The sequence below is a fragment of the Poromitra crassiceps genome, assembly GCF_964638095.1.
Source record: "Poromitra crassiceps genome assembly, chromosome: 10".
NCBI lineage: Eukaryota > Metazoa > Chordata > Actinopteri > Beryciformes > Melamphaidae > Poromitra > Poromitra crassiceps.
This window is the reverse complement of record NC_139631.1, coordinates 24,370,967-24,392,169: the sequence shown is the minus strand read 5'-3', so window position 1 is coordinate 24,392,169 and position 21,203 is coordinate 24,370,967. Positions and strand designations below refer to the sequence as shown.

At 43.0% G+C, this 21,203-nt stretch overlaps 2 protein-coding genes across 2 annotated transcripts; both read left to right on the top strand.

Annotated features, from left to right (window-relative positions):
- Positions 1–518: 518 nt before the first annotated feature.
- cUnh9orf85 (chromosome Un C9orf85 homolog) lies at positions 519–4,666 on the top strand. The gene is made up of 4 exons (XM_083645238.1): positions 519–658; positions 930–1,036; positions 1,240–1,353; positions 3,921–4,666. The coding sequence occupies exons 1-4, from the start codon at positions 557–559 to the stop codon at positions 4,168–4,170; spliced, it is 573 nt and encodes a 190-aa protein (XP_083501364.1). The 5' UTR covers positions 519–556; the 3' UTR covers positions 4,171–4,666.
- Positions 4,667–10,931: 6,265 nt separating this feature from the next.
- gda (guanine deaminase) lies at positions 10,932–20,823 on the top strand (the record flags this gene model as incomplete). Its single annotated transcript, XM_083645239.1, has 14 exons — positions 10,932–11,021; positions 12,406–12,494; positions 12,903–13,074; positions 13,629–13,716; positions 16,237–16,342; positions 16,536–16,563; positions 17,757–17,864; positions 18,666–18,773; positions 18,959–19,056; positions 19,260–19,327; positions 19,794–19,940; positions 20,291–20,409; positions 20,572–20,599; positions 20,750–20,823. The coding sequence occupies exons 3-14, from the start codon at positions 12,913–12,915 to the stop codon at positions 20,821–20,823; spliced, it is 1,134 nt and encodes a 377-aa protein (XP_083501365.1). The 5' UTR covers positions 10,932–11,021; positions 12,406–12,494; positions 12,903–12,912.
- Between the last annotated feature and the right edge of the window lie 380 nt (positions 20,824–21,203).

Here is a 21,203-nt window from a genome sequence, read left to right as displayed (position 1 = left end):
TGGGTGCTGCTGCTTGACTATGAAACATCGCTTTCCCTGCGATTGTCACTTGACTTGTTGTCTTCGGCTTCTAGGGAAGGAGATGTGGTGACTGACAGCTGTGTGAACCAATAGTCAAGAGGCTGATCAAACGTGCCCACCAATAGTATGACACATTGATATTTATGGATGGGTCTTTGGCGAAACCGCAAAGTGATGACGTAATTATTTGATTGACTGTTTGGGAAGCCTATCGGAAAATACTATTGAAGGGCAAAGCCCAACCAGTATCACTCGAGGCGTTTCCTTGATGATTATCGATATTTTTTATTTTATTTTAAACACAAAATATTTTGTTCAAAGTGAAAGAGTGTTGGATAAGAAATGTATTTGTACCTGATGATGGGCAGATCCCCGTTTAACGTTACTTTGATCACTGTCGAGGAAAGCAAAGGGTTCAACGTTTTGACCTTAATGACGTCTCACGAATTGTCCATAATACTTCCGGGTCAGTGTTTCGCATGCTAGGAAGTATTTCTTATGAGAAAACATGCGTTAATGACTAGTCAATAATAAGATGAGTTCTCAAAGAGGTAACGCATCTCGGTCGCGGAGCCAGAAGCATCAAAACAGCGCTGGCTACAGAAACGACAAATATGGAGCGACTGTGCAAGTGAAGGTATGTGAAAAGGCTTGACATAAAAGTCGCGTGGTTAGCCTAATAGCCTGCATGTCTAACATACTGATACTAGCTATCTGACTATTAGCTAAAGAACGAGGTTGCATTGTTATTAGCGTACATTAATAACTTAACAATTACATTAAGTTATACTCAGCTAATACAGCCCATGCAACTTCTCCTTGAGGATAAACAATTATCTTGTGGTGTAGTATAGCCAAATTTAAAACCATTGACATTACCTCTGTGCTCCTGTCATTTTTAATTGTAGAAGGCAAAATCGAAGACCCATGCCGGACTCTGCCAACATTGTAAGGACGTGCTGCAGTGGAAAGTCAAGTACAACAAATACAAATCGCTAACACAGCCCAAAAAATGGTGAGTTCACTGGTGCACATCTAATGGAGGCAGAATACCTGCTCTCCTGTAACTAATGATCAAGAGAAAGGGGCACTCCACAACTGAAGTAGCCTGATCTTTTAGTAGAACAGGTTCAGATGAACGAATGTAGTGGAAGGGGGGCTGATGGAAAATGCCATCTGATAATTGGGTTATTTCAACTGTGTGTGTTCTTATTTCAGCGTCAAGTGTTCTCAAAAGACTGTGAAGGATGCATATCACATCATTTGTAAGCCCTGCTCCCTTCAGCTAGAGCTCTGCGCCAAGTGCGGGAAGAAAGAGGACATTGTCATCCCGTAAGTGCTCCTCCATTACAGTGTTACATCCACACTAATACCGCCTAACTTTTTCTACGTTTACGCCTTGCATCCACACTACCCCGGCCTCCCCGAACCCCGAAACCAGAGACGAACTGATCCGCTGCTGACCCACGTTCAGTTCCAAAACTCAAACTGAAGTTGCGTTGTAGTGTGCCTGGCTGCCAGCCACTGTCTCTAAGGCCATGTCTACATTAGGCCATTTTTGTATGGATTCACAGTTTGCACCTATTATCCACACTGCCCCCTATTGTTCTGAGCCTCAAGGCGTTTGTAAAGACGTAGGCTCACATGCCATGCTAAAAATTAATGCGATGCTCAAGATAACCCATTTTTGGCTGAAATTGTCTCACTTGCCTACATAATGCATAGAGTTATGTAGGGAAACAATAAGCCCGTAGGCCTGCTTGTATGATACAGTAGCAGGCATTTCCTATAATATCTGTGCTTACAGTGTTTCTATAATAACATAGTCCTATAGTTACTGCTGTAGTGTCTTCCCCTGGATGGTGCTGTGTTTGGGAGGGAGAGCGTGAGAGTATGACTTTGTTATTTTTCTCCCTATTGCTGTGTGTGTGTGTGTGTGTGTGTGTGTGTGTGTGAGAGAGAGAGAGAGTCAGTGAGTGAGTGTGAGAGAGAGAGATACAGTATGCTAGAGTGTTGCCCAGAGAGATTATTAGAAGCATCGCGCCAAAAACCCATTCAAAACTCCTATTCATAGCTTTCAAGGGGCGTTACGTAAGTACAAGGAACGCCCCTTCTGGCGGTCAAAACTCAAAACATCAATGGCGCTGAACACTCCAGACGCAGCTGCAGCAAAAAGCGGTCTTTTTTCCACCAGTTTCCAGTCAGGAATATTTAGACCATCTATCAAGCGTTGAAAAAGAACGATATCTAAACAAACTACACGTTTTGGGCACTTCAAACAAACCGAACTATCGTTAACGTTACTGTCCAACACATGGCAGTTCGTGGGAAATTGTTTCACAACAAGAGACTGCGTGCGGAGTGCGGACTCGTTTTTATAATGTTGTGGAGCCCAGCCCTCGTCGCGTGTGAAGAGAGAGGGAGAACGGGTGAGACAGAAGCAAACTATTTTTTGCAGATCTCAAAAGCAGGTAAACCACTGTGGGATTAGTGAGACTATTGCTAAAAAGTGATGCCTGGGCTGTCGTCCGCTCGAACAGTACTTCACGGGGCGGCTGCGTGTCAATTGACGTGTCCTTAATATGCAAAGCGTGCAGCTCTAAAACAAACAGCGTGAGAAACTAGTCGACTCGGCGGGCAGCAGAATGAACAAGTTTTTTTTTTGACCGTCAGGTGGGCGTTCCCGGCAGCACGTAACGCCCCTTGAAAGCTATGAATAGGCAAAAACAGTGAAGAACCAGGAGTGTTAGCATCGATGATTTCCGGACTCGTTCCTGCGGCTCTCTATGGCTCTGAAGTCAGTTTGTGTTCTTACATAAATTAGCCATTTATTTCCGTTGCTGCTATCTGATGGGTTAAAAACCTATATCTGCCTAATGTGCCATGCCACAACTGCATAGTATTGTTATTCCCAGTTCCCACCCAGTATACCCTGTTTGTTCTACTCTCTCTCTTCTCCCCCTAACTCACCCTGTTCTATCCCCTCTCTGCCCCGCTACCCCTCCCTCTCTCTCTAATATAAGATTGTTCAATCCTGTTTATTGATACTGCTTAGCTAGACATAATCTCTATAAAGCCCTCTGAGACATCCTTTTGAATTAGGGCTATACAAATAAAATTGATTATTCTCCACATCACTACCAGTGACTTGAAAAGAGGCCATTCATATTGATGTGTATTGTTATTGGACAAAGATTAAATGGGTAAAAGTAGTTTCCTTTCCTATTCGTATCCCAGGTTTGCTTGTAGACAACCACATTCTTTTTGCATTCCTTTAACAAGTGCGCCATCCTCTGGACATGATATACATTACAACATAATTGTGTTAGTGCTGATTCTCAGCATTTTCACTTTGATTCCTTATTTCATTCCCACACCATGCCTTCCTCACTCACAGAGTGGCTGCATTCAAATGTTCTGCATCACTTCCTTCCCATTTATCATCCTCTTGATCTCTCTAGGACAGTGATTCCCAAACTGTCTGTGGTCTGCAGGCTCCGCCTGGTGGTCCGCCAGAGCATTGCATTTTTCTACCCCCCCACCCCCACAGACAACCGTTTCTACATAAACATGTTAACCCTGAGGAGTAGGCTTGGGCAGATTTTCGAAAACCGTTACAGCCTGACGAAAACCCAACGGTTGAAACGCGTTGCGGTATTGTTCACCGTATCACCTTTTTGAAGATGTACTCTGTTCGTTAAACTCTTTGCAGTACACAGGTACAATTACTTCCCATTAAATCTTGTCATTTAAATTCCTAACAGCTCCTTCTTTCCATTTTTGATATCCTACTAACCATGTCATGAGGATTTTACTCTTATGTGGTATTATATTAGTGAAAGAAAACGAATCGATACACCAGTTTAAACTTTACTTCATTTTGTTTTTTATTTGTGTAGGATAAACTCACAAAACGAAGATGAGAAAGAGCAGGAAGAAGATGACGGCAATCAGAAGAAGATAAGAGGTGGGCTAAGGAAGAAGGACTTGGATGACTTGGACAGTGATGGTGACTTTGGAGACTTGGATGATGATGATGATGATGATGATGATGATGAAGAAGACTTGGACAGTGACTCAGGACCTAAGAAGACACAGAGCAAGGCTGTCGTGCTCCCTGACATATCCCGGGTTGGTGTTAAAGACTAAAGACAAGGGGCAGCTTATTGTCATAGATGGATTTTTTACATCAGAACATTTGTGGCATTTTAAAGCTCCTTTTTTCAATCTAAACACGAGGTTTGTAAAGTGACCATACTCTGTGCTAGAGACTGGGCGATAATTCAATATTATCTTTTGGTTCAATGGGATCAACAATAATTAGATTATATAACGTGAATTTGCTTATGTCAGCTATAGTGTGATATAATGTATGTGTACAATGTACAGTACATCAATATTAAAAAAAATATCCTAATGAATATCGTGATATTGATTTGAACCATATTGCCCATCCCTGCTCAGTGGCAGCTCAGTCATTGTGTGTGTTTGCTGCAGCGCCTGCAGGTCAACATCACATGTAAACCTGTTGAGAGGGCTGAAGTTCCCTGTAGGCTTTAAATGTATTTGGGACATAACCTGAAATACTGTCAATACTGATGTTATTGAAATACAGAGCTCAGTTAGTAACTGTCCAATAAAGTGACATAGCTATCATTTGTTTTGACTAATTATACTATAATAAAACCTGTACAATGTGGATATTATGAACATCACAGACATGAAAATGACTTGTCTGCCTGTCATCAAATACTTTTACAAATAATCAGCTTTCATATTTGTAGTAGTATATGAAGTGAACGATATGTTCTGTTGTAAAGCTGTTTATATGCATCTGTTCAGTAAATACTAACGTTTTTATGCAATTTTGCCTACTTCAATTATCAACTGATTTTAGGATCATTGGTAACACATGACAGTCATTTTTTCTATCTTGACATTAATCGGAGCTGCCCAGTCGTTCCACAACAAGCGAGGAATTAGTTGCAGCTTGCTGAGGTGAGAGAAAGTCAAAGCAGCACTAGAAACAGGAGTGGAGGCTTTGCATGGCAACACCTCTTAGGCATTGAGGAAACCAAGAATTGGCCCTCAAGTCTTTAAGGCCATGTTCAGACTAGGAGGCCAAATCTGATTTGTGAACTTTAGTGACCTATTAATGATTCTATCCAGATTGGTTTTATGAGTCTGGACGGTCTGGACGCTCCCAAGTCTGATTTGTGTCACTTGTCCCAAACCACATATGGAGGTAGTTTCCAATCTGCTTTCGACTGATGTGACTTCAGGATGCGCTGATCACCCAAATCAGATTTGAGAGTGTCTTTTGCAGGGGGCAGGGACTTGAAGAGCAGAGAGCAGACATGCAAACACTGCCAGAAACATTGTATGTTGGCTCATTGTATCTGGACACAAAGATCCGACTTGAACACTTGCCCAAATCAGATTTGTGGCAGTGTGGACACACTCCCAAATCAGATTTGGGAAACCAATCAAGATAATGATGATTAATGACTTTAGCAGCAAATTGGATTTGCCTGTAATGTGAACATGGCCTTAGTAACCCAGTCAAAAACTGGAACTTTTATGTTGCTCCTGTGTAACCTCAAACAGCTGGAATGGTGTACTAAGATAACTTTTCTCTATATTTGCTTATGTATGGAAGGAAGGATGAGACATAGTTTCATGTATATTTTTTGACGTTAACCTATAGCCAAGTTTACAGCTGACCTTCCTTCTTGTCACTGGGTAACTTGATGTCACACAGGGAGCGAGTCCCATGCTGGTGTCCTCTCAGCTGCATGAATGTCATCATGAATCATGTGGGGTCGATGAATGAAATGTGGAAATGCTCCAGCTCCTACTTCCTCCGTCCTCGTGTGATGTCATCACATCTGGATGGGTTTATCTTACTGAAACTTGGGAACTTACTGAATCTGCTTTTCTGACATGTCTTCCTCTTTGCTCTGCTTACTCATTACACACATGACTAAAAGTTCAATGACCTGACAGTATGTTTACTGGGGCAGGGGATCCCTCAAGTCACACAGGGAGAAGAAATATATTGGACCTGGCCTAGCGCTGGTGGTGTGTGCTACCTGTACCCACAGTTTAATGGGTAACACTTTACAATACTTGTGCACACATGTGCATTAATTGATGCTTAACTCATGATGAATTAAGCCATTAATTGATGCTTAGTATGTTTGATGAACAGACTGAGTCATATATGAATTACTATTAATTAAGTAGGCTATGCCTATCTCATCATGGATTAATTCCTCGTCAACACCTAGCATTAATTAATACCGTAATTCATGTGTTAATTACCACTATCAACATCCAGCTGCCTGCAACCAGCCGCATCTGTTTATAGCCGCCTAACATTACCTCGTTCCTCATGGGCATTCCTTCCTCCTCGAGGCGTGGTGCAGTGCAGGATTTAAAGCAGGGACACAGAACATGTGGCCGGTGTTGTGTGCCTATCTTACTAGTCTCTTAGAACAGACGAGTTGGCTTCCGCAATTTTCAAATGCTTCCGCCATACCGTCTGTACTTCGTGGGGGAGAATCATGCACCAACCGGAATGGGAAGCAGAAAGGCGGGTCTTCCGCTCATTAGTCCAATCAGAATCCAATATGCCGGCAGAAAGGCGGGTCTTCCGCTCATTAGTCCAATCAGAATCCAATATGCCGCATTCGCGTGTCGTGATTGGTCAGATTCCGTAGAACTTCCTTCCAGTCTGAAGGTTTTTTTCCCAACTTCCTTGTGCATGTTCTGGGGGTGTAACGTACAGACTGTATATAGCTAGTCTCTTAAAACAGACTGTTTCATCTACATCCGGCGAATACAGCTATACACAGTCTGTACGTTACACCCCCAGAACATGCACAAGGAAGTTGGGAAAAAAACCTTCAGACAGGAAAGAAGTTCGACGGAATCCGACCAATCACGACACTGTGTCCACGAAAAATGCGGCATATTGGATTCTGATTGGACTAATGAGCGGAAGACCCGCCTTTCTGCGATTCTGATTGGACTAATGAGCGGAAATCCCGCCTTTCTACTTCCCATTCCGGTTGGTGCATGATTCTCCCCCACGAAGTACAGACGGTATGGTGGAAGCATTTGAAAATTGCGGAAGCCAAATCGTCTGTTCTAGAGACTAGTATATAGCTGCATTCGCCGGATGTAGATGATACAGTCTGTTTTAAGAGACTACTATCTTACCGGGTGTCTTAGCCGGGTACGGCTATCTCAGCAGCTGTAGCTATCATTCCGATGTTGCTGCTCTGAATATAGGCTAGGCGTGTAGCCCACCTTGGTAGCTCCTACTAGCCTGGAACCAGACCAGCTCAAACCCATTCTCTGACATTTGTATTCGCTGTGAATCTCTCCCACAGACCTCAAACACTGCATGTATGGCTTGTAGGTCATTATGCCAAGAACCACATCACATATGTATGAGTTAATAGTGTTGTGCCTCCGCTGCACCCCGAACGCCTCTCTTTACAGCCAGCTAGGCACCGGTCAAACAAAGAGAACTCTTTCCCCGAAGTTGAGTGTGTTTCCCCCGTTCCCCTGGAGATGTGGCTCAGAGATCTAGGAGCGTGGGCAGTGCATCCTGTCTTCGTTATGCAACGGGGGAAACTCACTCGACGACTTCCCGGTTGCAGGCGACTGGAAGTTGATGGTGGTAATTAACACATGAATACGGTATTAATTAATGCCAGGTACAATACAATACAATACAATACAAGGAATGAATTCATGATGACATAGACCTAGCCTACTTAAGTAATAGTAATTCATATATGACTCAGTCTGTTCATCAAACATACCTTTCATTAGTTGATGATGCGGTAAGCATCAATTAATGGCTTAATTCATCATGAGTTAAGTAGGTGATACGCCTTGAAACCCTATATAGTCTTCTTGTGGTCAGCAGAAGGCTACTTCCCCGGATCGGACTTGCACCCCCCCCACACACACACACACACCTTCCCCCCCCCCCTACTAAGGTTTTAGTCAGTGCTGGGGGGTGCCAGGTAGGGCTGTATATTAGCTACTGTAGATTGTTTTACTAAGGTAGTTTAGGTTGGTTGGGTATCCTATAGGGTAGGTTAGGGCCTAACCATTAGCTCACTATGAGCTAGATTGTCTACTCAAATCTTCTCTTACCTTGTGTGTTTCACTATGCTTGTCTTTTATAAGTCTGTTTTAATTGTGTTCATTGACTGGGTTTTTGCTTGTTGGCTGTGGGCTGTTTCAATGATTGTGCTTAGTTACGTTAGATTTTGTTAGATCTAGACACATTCTCTGTGAAGTCCTTAGAGACATGTTTGTGATTTATATTAGGGCTATATATAAACCAACTTGAACTTGATCTTGAACTTGAAACCGGACTGAAGCGGGTCCAGGAGGTCATTCTGGGAGCGGTAGAGAGAAAGTTGGTTGGAAACTGCTTGCTTAAGGCTTTTGAATAGAACAGAGGGAAGAGAAACTCAGGTCTCCGGATAAGTCAAACTTATTGGAGTTAGCTATTTTATTAACCAAGAGGTCAAATATATTTGGAAAGACAGTTTTTAGCCTAGGATTATGTTGCTTATTGTGGATTGCTGATGTTGCAGATTATGTTCGTATGTGAGGTCAGAAGGACATGAAAAGAGGATGAACATAAATAGGTTTTGTTTCTAAATAGGCATCCAACATGACGTTTTGTGTTATCACTCTTCACCCTGAACATGACATGTTTCATTGATTAAATAAAAAAAATCCCTTTCTGATGGTTGGTCTACTGTGGCGTGGAGTGCTTAGTAGGCTAGAGTTAAGGATGCACATTGAAAATGGCTGCTGATAATTTGTTAGAAATAAAATAAATTGTGTATTGTATTGTGTATTTTGTGAGAGTTTGTGTGTGAAATGGTTTAAGTTGTATTTTGCAGGTGTTAGAGAATCCATGTAATTTAACAAGATCCTGCTTAGAACAGTATTTTAATGGTAGAATAGGATGAAGATTCAAATCAATGTTTGCTTGTTGTACAGTGTGATTCTATGAGGCATTTGAGACCTCCGCTCAGAGAGTATCTCTCAAGCCAGACTGTCTCTTCTACATTCTGCGAATGCATCGCAGACAGTCTTGACAGCTTGAGACTACTCAGAGAGCAGTGATGTTTACTTGCTCTTGTGAATCACCTCATTCAATGGAAAGGAATTGCTTCAAAATGTCCCCATTCGATGGGGTGGAGTTGTACAATCTCTACAACCCAGTTTCTCTGGGGTTGTAGAGATTACTTGCAAAACCCCATTCAATGGACAGCTCTACAACCCAGTTTCTCTGGGTTGTAGAGATTACTTGCAAAACCCCATTCAATGGATAAACCTGGGGTCTCCGAGGCCTGGGTGGGCCGCAGGACCCTGTGGAGGTCCTGGGGTCGCTTCGGGGGGTCTGCGGGCCGAACGGAGGGTCTGGGGGCCGAACGGAGGGTTCGAGACCCTCGGGGGTTCTCTCCGGAGACCCCTCCAAGCCTCTCCCATGCCCCATGCCTAATCCTAACCCAGACCCTAACCTCTCCCACCCTCTAACCCTAACCTCTCCCACCCCCATGCCTAAACCTAACCTCTCCCACCCCTAACCCTAAACCTAACCTCTCCCATCCCCCATGCCTAAACCTAAGGACACAGGGGTCCAAGCAGACCCTCCCCATGCCTGCAGAGGTGGGCAGGGTGGTTGAGAGAAGAGCCAATGGAGAATCCTATCCATTAAATGAGGTTTTGCAAGTAATCTGTACAACCCCCGAATCCTACCCATTAAATGGGGTTTTGCAAGTAATCTCTACAACCCCAGGGAAACTGGGTTGTAGAGATTGTACAACTCCCCATTAAATGGGGTATTGCAAGTAATCTCTACAACCCCAGGGAAACTGGGTTGTAGAGATTGTACAACTCCACCCCATCGAATGGGGACATTTTGAAGCAATTCCTTTCCATTGAATGAGGTGATTCATAGTAGAACGGGTGCCTTGTCAGACTTGAAAGGCAGAGGGAACACAATGTCCTTTTCAAATGACCCATACCCTCCCTAAACTTATCTTTTCAGCATAGCTTTATACATAATGCTGACCAGTCAAGTTTGGACACACATTTTTCTGTTTTTACTATTTTTCACCTTTTAGATAGTAAAGACATCAAAATGAAATAACACAAACTGAATAATGCAGTGACCAACAAAGTGTTAAAAATATTATCAACACTTGTATTTTGAGTCTTTGAAGGCAAAGGCTTTGGGAAGAGTCATATAGGCATCACCTTCAGAATCAGAATTATTTTATTATGCCAAGTATATTTGCACATAGGAAAGTGACTTGGTGTGTTGGGTGCATAAGGTAGCAAACAATGTGACACAATAAGCAAAAAATGCAGCAAAATACAACAAATTAAAATATTAACAAAATAATATATTATTGTATTGCATCAGTTAATTGTATTGTGAGGTGTGTGTGTGTGTGTGTGTGTGTGTGTGTGTGTGTGTGTGTGTGTGTGTGTGTGTGTGTGTGTGTGTGTGTGTGTGTGTGTGTGTGTGTGTGTGTGTGTGTGTGTGTGTGTGTGTGTGTGTGTGTGTGACTATATCGGTTTGGCTTCTCTCACTAGTCTCCAGACACCTTTCCATAAGTGACGCACGTGTATCCAAACCCTCTCGCCCGCCCCCATAATTCCTAGTGTGCTCATTGGCTGTGGGCTGTCTCTCCAGGTGGAGCCGTGCGTCTTTTTTCGGAGCACGGGATAAAAGCCCGGTGCACTGTCGCTGGTGCAGGCGGCACACGACACACACGACCACACTTTATTAGAGTCGGACTGATCACATACACAGCAAAGGGATGGCAAGCACCAACGGATCCAGCCCGGCCGCTGCGCGCGTCTACAGAGGCACATTTGTCCACTCGACCCAGAACACAGCTCTGCAAGTGCTGGAGGATGCGCTGCTGGGAGTGGATACAGAGGGGAAGGTACAGACACACATGATTATGATTTGTATGATGATTATAATTATTAAAATGATGGTGATGATAATAACAATAACAATAATAATAGAAGCAACAGTATAGCATTTGATTATTATTTTTACCAGTTTCTAAACCTGAATCAGAAAAGCATAATGCTGTATAATCACTCTAGTCTAGGCCGATGTGTTTATCTATAATTTTCTGAATTTATTGGACCTAGCTCATTATTAGATAAACCTTGGTAGACAGGTAAAAGTTTAAAAGTTTGCAGCTGGGAACAAAATGTTTAGGTGAAGGTCCTGTGGTGTAGGGTATCAAGGGGTAACAGTTATATAACAGCCCATTGTCTTCTCCAAGCTAAACCAGTTTCACAAATCGGATTAAGCATACCTTGGAGACAATTATTGTCAAATTGACAGTCAGATTTAGGTAATAGTAGCACCTGCTGCTGGTAAACAGTGTCAAATCAAAATGACAAGGAACAAGGAAATTGCCTTCAAACATTGCTAAATGTTTTGGGCTGGTTTTAAGAGCTGAATATGGCAACAAAAAAAGTTCAACACTGTCATAGGTGCAACCCACACATACATGACAAAGAGTGCTGTAAGGTTTTTAATAGATTTAAATACATCCTTTTATTTATTTTTTATATAAAATGAGCAATTGGGCAATATTTGTCTGTCTGTTTCAATTTTTGTCCCACTGATGATGTCACAATGTCTATGACATCTTCAGTGATGTCAACAGTGAAATATTTATTGACAAAAATAACATCACTGCCCTGCGTATGCCAATAGAGCAGGCGAGGCCTCGCAGTAGCCGAGCTACGGGCGAGTGCGGCGAGGGTTTTTCTGGCCCTGAAGGGGCTGATACCCTAGTGAATGTAAAACGTCACAATACATAACTGCTCCTGATGATTAATGATGAGGAAAAGCCACAAGCTCAAGTTAAAAGCTGCTTGCGGCAACACTTTTCAGAGCTGCTCTCTCTGCACACAACTACTGCCTGTGTAACAAATCAACAGTTAAGTAGAAATGTAAAGATTTTCCAGCCTCAGGCTTCAAGCAGCCAGCTCACAGCAAGGTTCCTCGCACCTCTCCAGATCCTGGGAGAGCAGAGTCCTGAAAACTGTATGGTTTTGCATTACAATATTTTCTTAGAAAAGGTTCTTTAGAACACAACAACAAATACGCATTACTTTTTAATGGTCTTAGATGATGAAGACTGATGCACAGTTGATTGCACTACGGTTGACAAAATGACATGATGCTGATGCTGATGATGACAATGATGATGACGATGATGACGATGAGATGACGATGATGATGATGACGATGATGATAATGATGATGATGATGATAATTGCTGACTTTCATTCCATCATCAGATTGCCTTCATTGGAAAAGGCCTGGAGCTGGACAAGCTGTCTCAACGCTTTGGATTCAACCCATCTGAAGTCACTCAAATAGCACAGCAGTGAGTAGAACTTTAATTACAACTTTAATTGTAGAGGATTGTAGAGGATTGTAGAGGATTCTACAATATCCTACAATTCTACAATACAGTACAATACAATTCTACAATATCTATTCTACAATGTCTATTTCCAGTGAGGTTTAGACTGATGAGAGTAAGACTATAATTTGGTATTCTTAACATTAGTAACGCAGCAACACAATTTGCCATACACACAAATTACAGACTTCTGTTGATTTGTTTTGGGCTTTTGCACATCAGCAATGATATCATGATCTATTACACAACTATACTACCTTATATAAAGTGTGCATACTTGTCTGGTTATCTTAATGCACAGGTCATTTCTTAAACAGCCCATACGAAACAGTTATCTTACCACCATATGCTTGACTTGTCGCACTGCAGTGAGTTCTTCATGCCAGGAATGGTGGACACACACATCCATGCGTCCCAGTACAGCTACGCTGGCACAGCCTTGGACTTGCCCTTACTGCAGTGGCTCAACACCTACACCTTTCCTGTAGAGTCACACTTCAAGGACTTGGAGTTTGCCCACAGTGTCTACACACGAGTCGTGGTGAGTTAGTGACAGTGGATGAGGCAGCATCATCACATGTAACTTTGGCACTCTACTTCTGTAACTAGTAGATGACATGCACATTCTTTCTTTGGCTAAAGGTCTCTTTGATTTATAGAGGGTTTCATGGTGATGAGTCATCCAGTCCTTCTGAACTCAACTCATCATGCCTGGTGGCCAAACTATCCAACATCACACTCACTCTCATTTAGGTGCAAACGATTCTGAGACCTCCAACACTTGATATCAGTGAGGCTGTGATAGTGAGTTACAAGGCTAGGCTTGTTTGGTTTCACAGGCAGATTATAGTTGTGAATCATCGGCATAACAATGGAACGACATATCATATTTCTGGATTGCAAGTCATCGTGTCCAGAGTGGAAAATGAACACTGCAATAACGCTCAGCGAAACTTCGCTGTTGGTATGCACGGTTGCATTGACTGATATTGATACTGAGAAATATTATTGACGCGCGAATTAATCGCATGAAAATAACGTAAATAAAGGATTAAATGACCTTTAATCCCGTAATGTGATCTCTTTGTATTTCAGAAAAGGACTCTGATGAATGGAACAACCACCGCATGCTACTTTGCTACCATACACACAGATGCCTCTCTCCTGCTGGGCCAGATTGCAAGTAAGAAATTCCCCCATCATAACATGTTGGTAGGCCTCAAACCACACTGCCTATATCAGTTGAGATGCTCTAGACTAGAGTTCATAAGCTTTAGCCTACTTGCTAGTGCGTCCGCCTCCCACGCCGTAGGTTCCCGGTTCGATCCCCACCAGTAGGGGGGGGGGGGGTTACATACTGTACTGTACATTCACACCCTTGGTTTTTTTAGCTAGTAGCCGACATAAACTGGACCATGCATGTCCTCAAGATGCATGATTTAGCAGAAAACTATTTAGGCCTACACAACATACTGAGTGATAGAGGGTGAATAAAATGTCCTTAGATGTAAATCAGCCATCCTGTCTCTCGTGTAGAGGTTTGATAATCGCTGCTATAAGCATAGCAGTAGCCCTCAATGTGACACATGGGTCCCATTTACTTGTCCGTGACTGTGGCGAATACCATGACAGAAATGTATCGAGCATAAGGGCAGATGGCAACACTGAAGCTCACTTATAGTGAAACTTGTAACTTTCTGTACAGAAAGATGAACAGTCCTCTAATCAGTTTTCTAAATGGCGTGGGAGGCAGAATGGTTCCGTTTCCATTTATAGTCTTGAATCTGTCAGCCACACACTTTGTTGCTCTCCAATAGGCCTCGTGCTAGTCATCTTAGTGTTATATAATACTGAACACACACATAAATGTCACTGAACCCTCACCTTTACCCTGTTGTTCTGCGCGGAGCCGTCTGCCCGTTTTGTGGAAAACGGTGTTTGTTATTAGCCGTGTGTGTTCGTCTGTGTGTGTACGCGTATAGGCTCCTGTATGTGTGCACATGTGTGCGGATATGTGTACATGTCTATATTACAAAAGACACCATCTTGAGAAACACCAAAATGCTAAAACATCAACCTAAAACCAAAAAAGAAAGTACAGTACGTTGCTGACTATTTTATGGCCACTATGGTATGGTCATAAAGTGTGACTGCACTGCCAAGTGAGTTAGGCAGTAGGCACAGGCACGCACACGCATGCACGTCACGCGCACACACATACGCACAAGACTCTCACAAGCCTGGAACATAATCTCATGGAGGTATGTTGCGGTAGTTTGAGAGCATGTTTGAGAGGCAAGCATGTTTCGCACATCCACTTATTTTTTACACATGTATGTACATCAGTTATGCAAGCTATTAGTGCATCCACCTAAAATATGAAATCAATCCGGTATCAATTTCTTGTCCAGACTACATCAATACGTAGGCTTCAACACACCAACGTCTTACCTGCCTACCAAAAGCAAAGAGTCGTAACCATAAAAAAACATAGAGGCAGGACTGTGAGAGAGCCTCGCGCTACTGTGAGACTCAAATGTGCACATTTACCAGCTGTACCTTAGTGAATGTGCACATTCTTTCCCACATTTACCTTACCATACACTCAGAGGTCACTTTATTAAGCACGCTTCTTTTGAAAAGAACAGCCTGAATTTGCCTTGAGGCATGGATTAAAAAGGTGAAACGTTCCACAGGGATCTTGGTTCACTTTGACTAGATAGCGTCACACACTTCCTACAGACTGTTTGCTGCCACATTCATACTGTGAAATGTGAATATCACATCCCAAAGGTGCAGATTGAAATGTGGGGATTGTGCAGGCCAGTGGAGCATACTAACTTCACTGTCACTGTCACATTGTTGAGATGGTGGCACAATCACATCATCATGCTAGTTTCTATTTGACAAAGTATATAGACTGTGGCCATGAAAGGATGCACATGGTCACCAACAATGTTTAGATATGCTGTGTCTTTGCTCCAGTGGTACTTAGATAAAGGTTGATTAGCTTTGTTATAGGGCAAAGGCTGCTGGTTCACTGTCATAATAAAACAGTATCGTTATCAAGCCGTTATTGGTACTGGAGGATTTCATGAACTTGTTTTATGGCATCTTGAAGGAAGTGAGGTGTAGGTAGGCTCATTCTCTACGGATTTTTTTTTTTTTTAAACCTGCTTGTGATGAAGGGCTATATGAATAAATTAGCTTCAACTCGAACTTTTAAGTTTTGTTTTGATTTTCAACATTGTTAAGCTCTTCAAGCCCCGTGTTTGTGACCATGGTACTTTTTTCTGACCTTATATTATCCATATGTCACCCCACTCCTCCGCCCTCCAAAACCACAGTCACACATGATACACCTAGAATTCCTCTCTCTGTTTTTAGAGTAGTGTCCCAGTTCAGAGCCTGCGTTATCTTTGGAAGGAGAGCAGATTTTATACTCACCATTAACTTTAAGTCTCTGACTCTGTTCAAAAAGCTAAAGACTTATTGTAAATATTCTAACTCTTGTGACGCATTTTGTGACTTTGCTCTGTGAAAGGTGCTATATAAATGAACTACTTACTTACTTACTATACTGTAGTACATGTAGTACCATGCAACAGAATATTGTGCCAGTAAACATTGGACCTGCAAACACCAAATTATTATCTTTATCTCGCCAATAAAGTTCCCTCAGTTATCTTTGTTGTTGTTGTAGATGACTTTGGACAGCGTGCCTTGGTGGGCAAGGTGTGTATGGACAGGAACAATGCTGTGAAGCATTACAAAGAGACCAGGCAGGAGTCAGAGGAGGAAACCTGTCGGTGGGTATCAACTACGTATATAGACTATCTTTAGCATATGCTTGGGTCAGTGGATTGGAATAGCTTTGTGCATGTGATGTCTCTGTGTGTATAGTGATATGGCGAAATTACATTGACATTTTGATTGTTGTGTAAATGCTGTGTGTGTTTGTTTGTTCGAGTTTGTTTATAATCATTATTTTGTGCCCTCAAGGTTCATTGCAGAGCTCTTGAAGAAAAAGGTACGTTTCTTGGTCTATGAAGCCTTTACCAATCTCAAATGTATGTTAGGGTTAATGGGGCTAGCAACCCCACCCTGTAAAACCCCACTTTCTACATTTCCCCCCGGGGATCATTAAAGTCTTTCTGATTCTGATTCTGATTCTGATACAGAAACCATTCCTCCACTCAGGTGTGCTCCATATCAGTAGCTAATGAACGGAGCTCTCCATGGTGCTGAACCCGTTGACTAATTTTAACCACTAATTAGCCATTTTTGCCCATTTATTCGGCCCTAATTACCTACTTAGTTAAACAATCCGGCACCGTTAGGTCACCTGCAGGGGTGCTCTTTACATCTTTACACTTCCTGAACGATTCAGTGTGATTGCACTTAAAATGGTATAGCTGTGGACGAACACAATTTCTGCTCACTCACCCACATGCACACACACACACACACACACACACACACACACACACACACACACACACACACACACACACACACACACATGCACACACACACACACACACACACACACACAGACACACAGACACACACACACACACACACACACACACACACACACACACACACGGCACGGTGGCTCAGTGGTTAACACTGTTGCCTCACAGCAAGAAGGTCCCGGGTTCGAATCCCGGTCCGTCCCAGGTCCTTTCTGTGTGGAGTTTGCATGTTCTCCCCGTGTCCGTGTGGGTTTTCTCCGGGTGCTCCGGTTTCCTCCCACCATCAAGAAAGACATGTATGTTAGGGTTAATACTCCTGTCAGTGCTCCTGACCAAGGTACTGGCAAAAGAACTGGAGTTGGTCCCCGGGCGCTGTACAGTGGCTGCCCACTGCTCCTAGTTCTAGGAAGGTTCCTAGTAGAGGATGGGTCAAATGCAGAGGATGAATTTCCCCAAGGGGATAAATAAAGGATAACTTAACTTAACACACACACACACACACACACACACACACAGTGTTATTATAGGAATAGGATTACATTTACTGCCTCTTGATTTGTATTTTTGATGCTGTGCAATAAGTAGGTCAGTAGGACAGGACACAACCCTAACCCAAATATCAGAGGACAATCCAAGGCAGCCTTATTTTGTTGTGCTTTTGTTTGCAAAACCTCTATCATTCCTCTCTCCCCTCCTGTCTCTCCATGGTCTCTCTCCCCTCCTGTCTCTCCATGGTCTCTATCAGTACCCTCTAGTGAAGCCAGTGGTGACTCCTCGCTTTGCTCTGTCCTGCTCAGGAGACTTGCTCGAGAAGCTGGGAGCGATTGCCAAGAATAACAACCTGCACATTCAGGTGAGTTCACTACGGCAACTAGCCGATGTCCACAGGGGACTGTTGCGATGGAGACCATATTATGGTGTTTGACCTATGTGGCTTTGGAATAAAGAAAGAATATGCACATACAGTTTGCATCAGCAGAAAGCTTTGCCACAGTAGAGGAAACGGCAGCACGGTAGAATGGCATTTGGCATAAGCATGAACACACTGTCGCACTGTCACATTCGTATTTATTTCCATGCCATAGATTTCCTCAAATATTATGGGCATACTTAGCTATTCCAGAGTCACAGATAGCTTCGATCATCTGGTCATGAGCATGAAATGCCCTTTTCTGATTGATGCATTCAGGTAGCACTCAAGAGACCTTCCACCTACTGTATGAAGTGACCTAGGGCCCTATTTTTGTGACGGCACATGACGCATGATGGGGCATTTCGTCAGATGTCAGGCCAATTCTGGTGGATGCCGCCCTCCTGTACCCAAACTGTCCCTGCAGTTCGCTACCTACTGCCAAACAAATAGATGTCCCGTCCCGAGCTAATTTAACTTTGGGTGCTGTGTATTTACTTGTGGTGATGCTGCACCTTGTGCAGATCACAAGCAGGGCACACTGCTTTTTAACGTGAAGGAAAAGAGGCGATTTGATTGTTCATGATGATGTCAGCTCCTACCACAACTACTGATGTATTCCTCCTAATCCCGCCCCCTTTCCAACCGCGTTGCAGTGTGCACATGTGCAGTTGACTGCACTTTGTGCCATGCACAAATAACAAGGCCCCTAGTGTCTAACTTGCCACTGTTTGCTTTCCCCAGAGCCACATCAGTGAGACCATTGAAGAGGTGAATGTAGTCAAGGAGCTGTTTCCTGAATCAGAGTCGTACACAGACGTCTACCACAAATACAACCTGCTCACTGACAAGGTTAGGACACTTTGAAATTCAAAGTATACATGTGTACACGTGCGTGCACGCGCACACACGCACACGCACACGCACTCACACTCACACACTCACACGCACACACACACACACACACACACACACACACACACACACACACACTTCATAATGTTATTCATGATGATGATGATGATGATGATTTACAGACAGTGATGGCCCATGGCTGCCACCTCAGTGATGAAGAGTTGATCCGGTTCAGGGAGACAGGAGCCTCCTTGTCTCACTGTCCCAACTCCAACATCTCGTAAGTCTCTGTTACTCTAAAACTGATACTGATTTCTCTGTGCATATAATATATATACTGTATGTGACCAAATCCCATGAACACAGGCCAAAGTAGCTGTAGGAGACATATTTACAAAAATGATCCAACACCGCTGTTCTGTAATATTGCATTTTACAGTCATGACTGCAAACATACCCCCCCCTCTCTCTCTCGCTCTCTAGGTTGTGCAGTGGGATGTTGAATGTCCGTAAAGTTATGAGCCATAATGTGAAGCTGGGGCTGGGAACAGGTGGGAACAAAGCAACAGATTAACATAAATTATAAGGTCATGTATAATGTTCTATAGACAAGGGAACTTGTGGATGTGTGGAGTTTTCTGTGTTCACAAGTACACAGTCGACAGTTGAGATAAAAAAAAATCTATGCACCCTTATTGTCTTAAATATATTATTATTATTGTTGTTGTTATTATTATTATTATTATACCCCCCCACTTCAATACATTGTCAAGCATGATTTGCCTTTTTCTTTACTTGGATTTTGCTGGTTACTAGTCAAATGAAAGTGAAAAAGGTTTGATAAATCATGTTTCATTCTCAAGGCAGTAAAAAGTACAGAAAATATATAGTTTCCCCCCCTCTCTCTCCTGTATAAGCACCTGTATGCACATGTGTGTACTGTATCTGTATATTCAACCAGATGTAAGAATGTGTGTCTTTCACCTTTCTGGGTCCCCGTGTGTGGTCCTGCATTAGACGTAGCTGGGGGCTACTCTGCCTCCATGCTGGATGCTGTGAGGAGAGCCCTGGACACGTCCAAAGTCTTGACCATCCAGGACCCAGACCACCGCACACTCACCTTTGAGGAGGTTTTCAGGCTGGCCACATTGGGAGGCAGCCAAGGTAGGACACCAGATCATCTAGTCACTCTGTAACATCACTTCACATAATTACTGTTGCCATTAGGAATCTCTCCCATTTAATTACCATTAAAGTCATGTGGGGTGGTTACAGAAACATCTTGTAGTCCAAAGGTCCGAGGTTCAGTCCCTGTATTAACCAAAGCGTCCATCAACAAATGTCCTTGAGCAAGACACTGAGAACCTCTACCAACTCATTCTAAATGCACTAAATGTAAAACGTGATGATACATCAGTAGCTGTGGAAAGAGACACCGTTAATATTGACTGACTGCAGTTTTACAGCAAGGCAGCAAATCCTACAGTTTCTCTGAGTCTCTGTCTTGTCTCCAGCTCTGTCCATGGACGACCAGACAGGCAACTTTGAAGTGGGCAAAGACTTTGATGCCCTGAGGGTGAATGTTGCCGCACCTGGTGGACCCATCGACCTGATCCAGAGTGAAGGGCCAAAGGTAGATAGTGGTGCACACACACACACACACTCACACGCACACTCACACGCACACGCACTCGCATGCATGCACGCACGCACGCACGCACACGCACCAACCTCTCAGAACACCTCCGCTCCTTCTACCTTTTGACTGTCTCATCTTCCGTCATTTTCATTTCAGATACTTTTGGAGAAGTTCTTGAATTTGGGTGAGTGTCCATTTCTCTGCTGCTCACTGAAACTGTTTCGTTTCCCCAGACCTTTCATATTACCATATACCACCGACCATTTATATATCGTCTTTATCTTTTATTTTTTTTATCAACTCTTCTCACCTCTGTTCCTTCCTCTGTGTGCAGGTGATGACCGTAACATAGTAGAAGTATATGTAGCCGGGAGGAAGGTGGTACCGTTCACAGACACTGCAGAGTAAATGCTGCGGCCTTATCATCCCTCCTCCCTTCAACCGTTTCAAAGCCTAAATGCTGACCTAATAGCAGATTTCCTGCTCCAGCAAATTCAGCAAGAACAGGATTTCTAATGATTGAAATATATCTGGAACATATGGGCACTATTGCTATTGGTAATGCTACATAATTATTCTTTAAAACTAAATGAAGAAATGGAAAATGAATCATCACCATCAATATTTTGCAGTTAAATCCACAAGACCGCGGAGGTGATTTGCTATTTATGAGGTTTGCATGAGGGTCACTGGGGTCAGTTGAGCTCAGGACAGTCTTTTTTTATGTTTGTAATTAATGTGCATATATCTTAACTGGAAGTTAGGGAATTATTTACTCAAACAGTTTT

Excerpts from the sequence above, each read along its gene's own strand:
- cUnh9orf85 (XM_083645238.1), top strand. The coding sequence starts at position 557 with ATGAGTTCTCAAAGAGGTAACGCATCTCGGTCGCGGAGCCAGAAGCAT. Across the intron at positions 659-929 it reads GAGCGACTGTGCAAGTGAAG|AAGGCAAAATCGAAGACCCA; the intron begins GTATGTGAAAAG and ends TTTTAATTGTAG. Across the intron at positions 1,037-1,239 it reads CTAACACAGCCCAAAAAATG|CGTCAAGTGTTCTCAAAAGA; the intron begins GTGAGTTCACTG and ends TTCTTATTTCAG.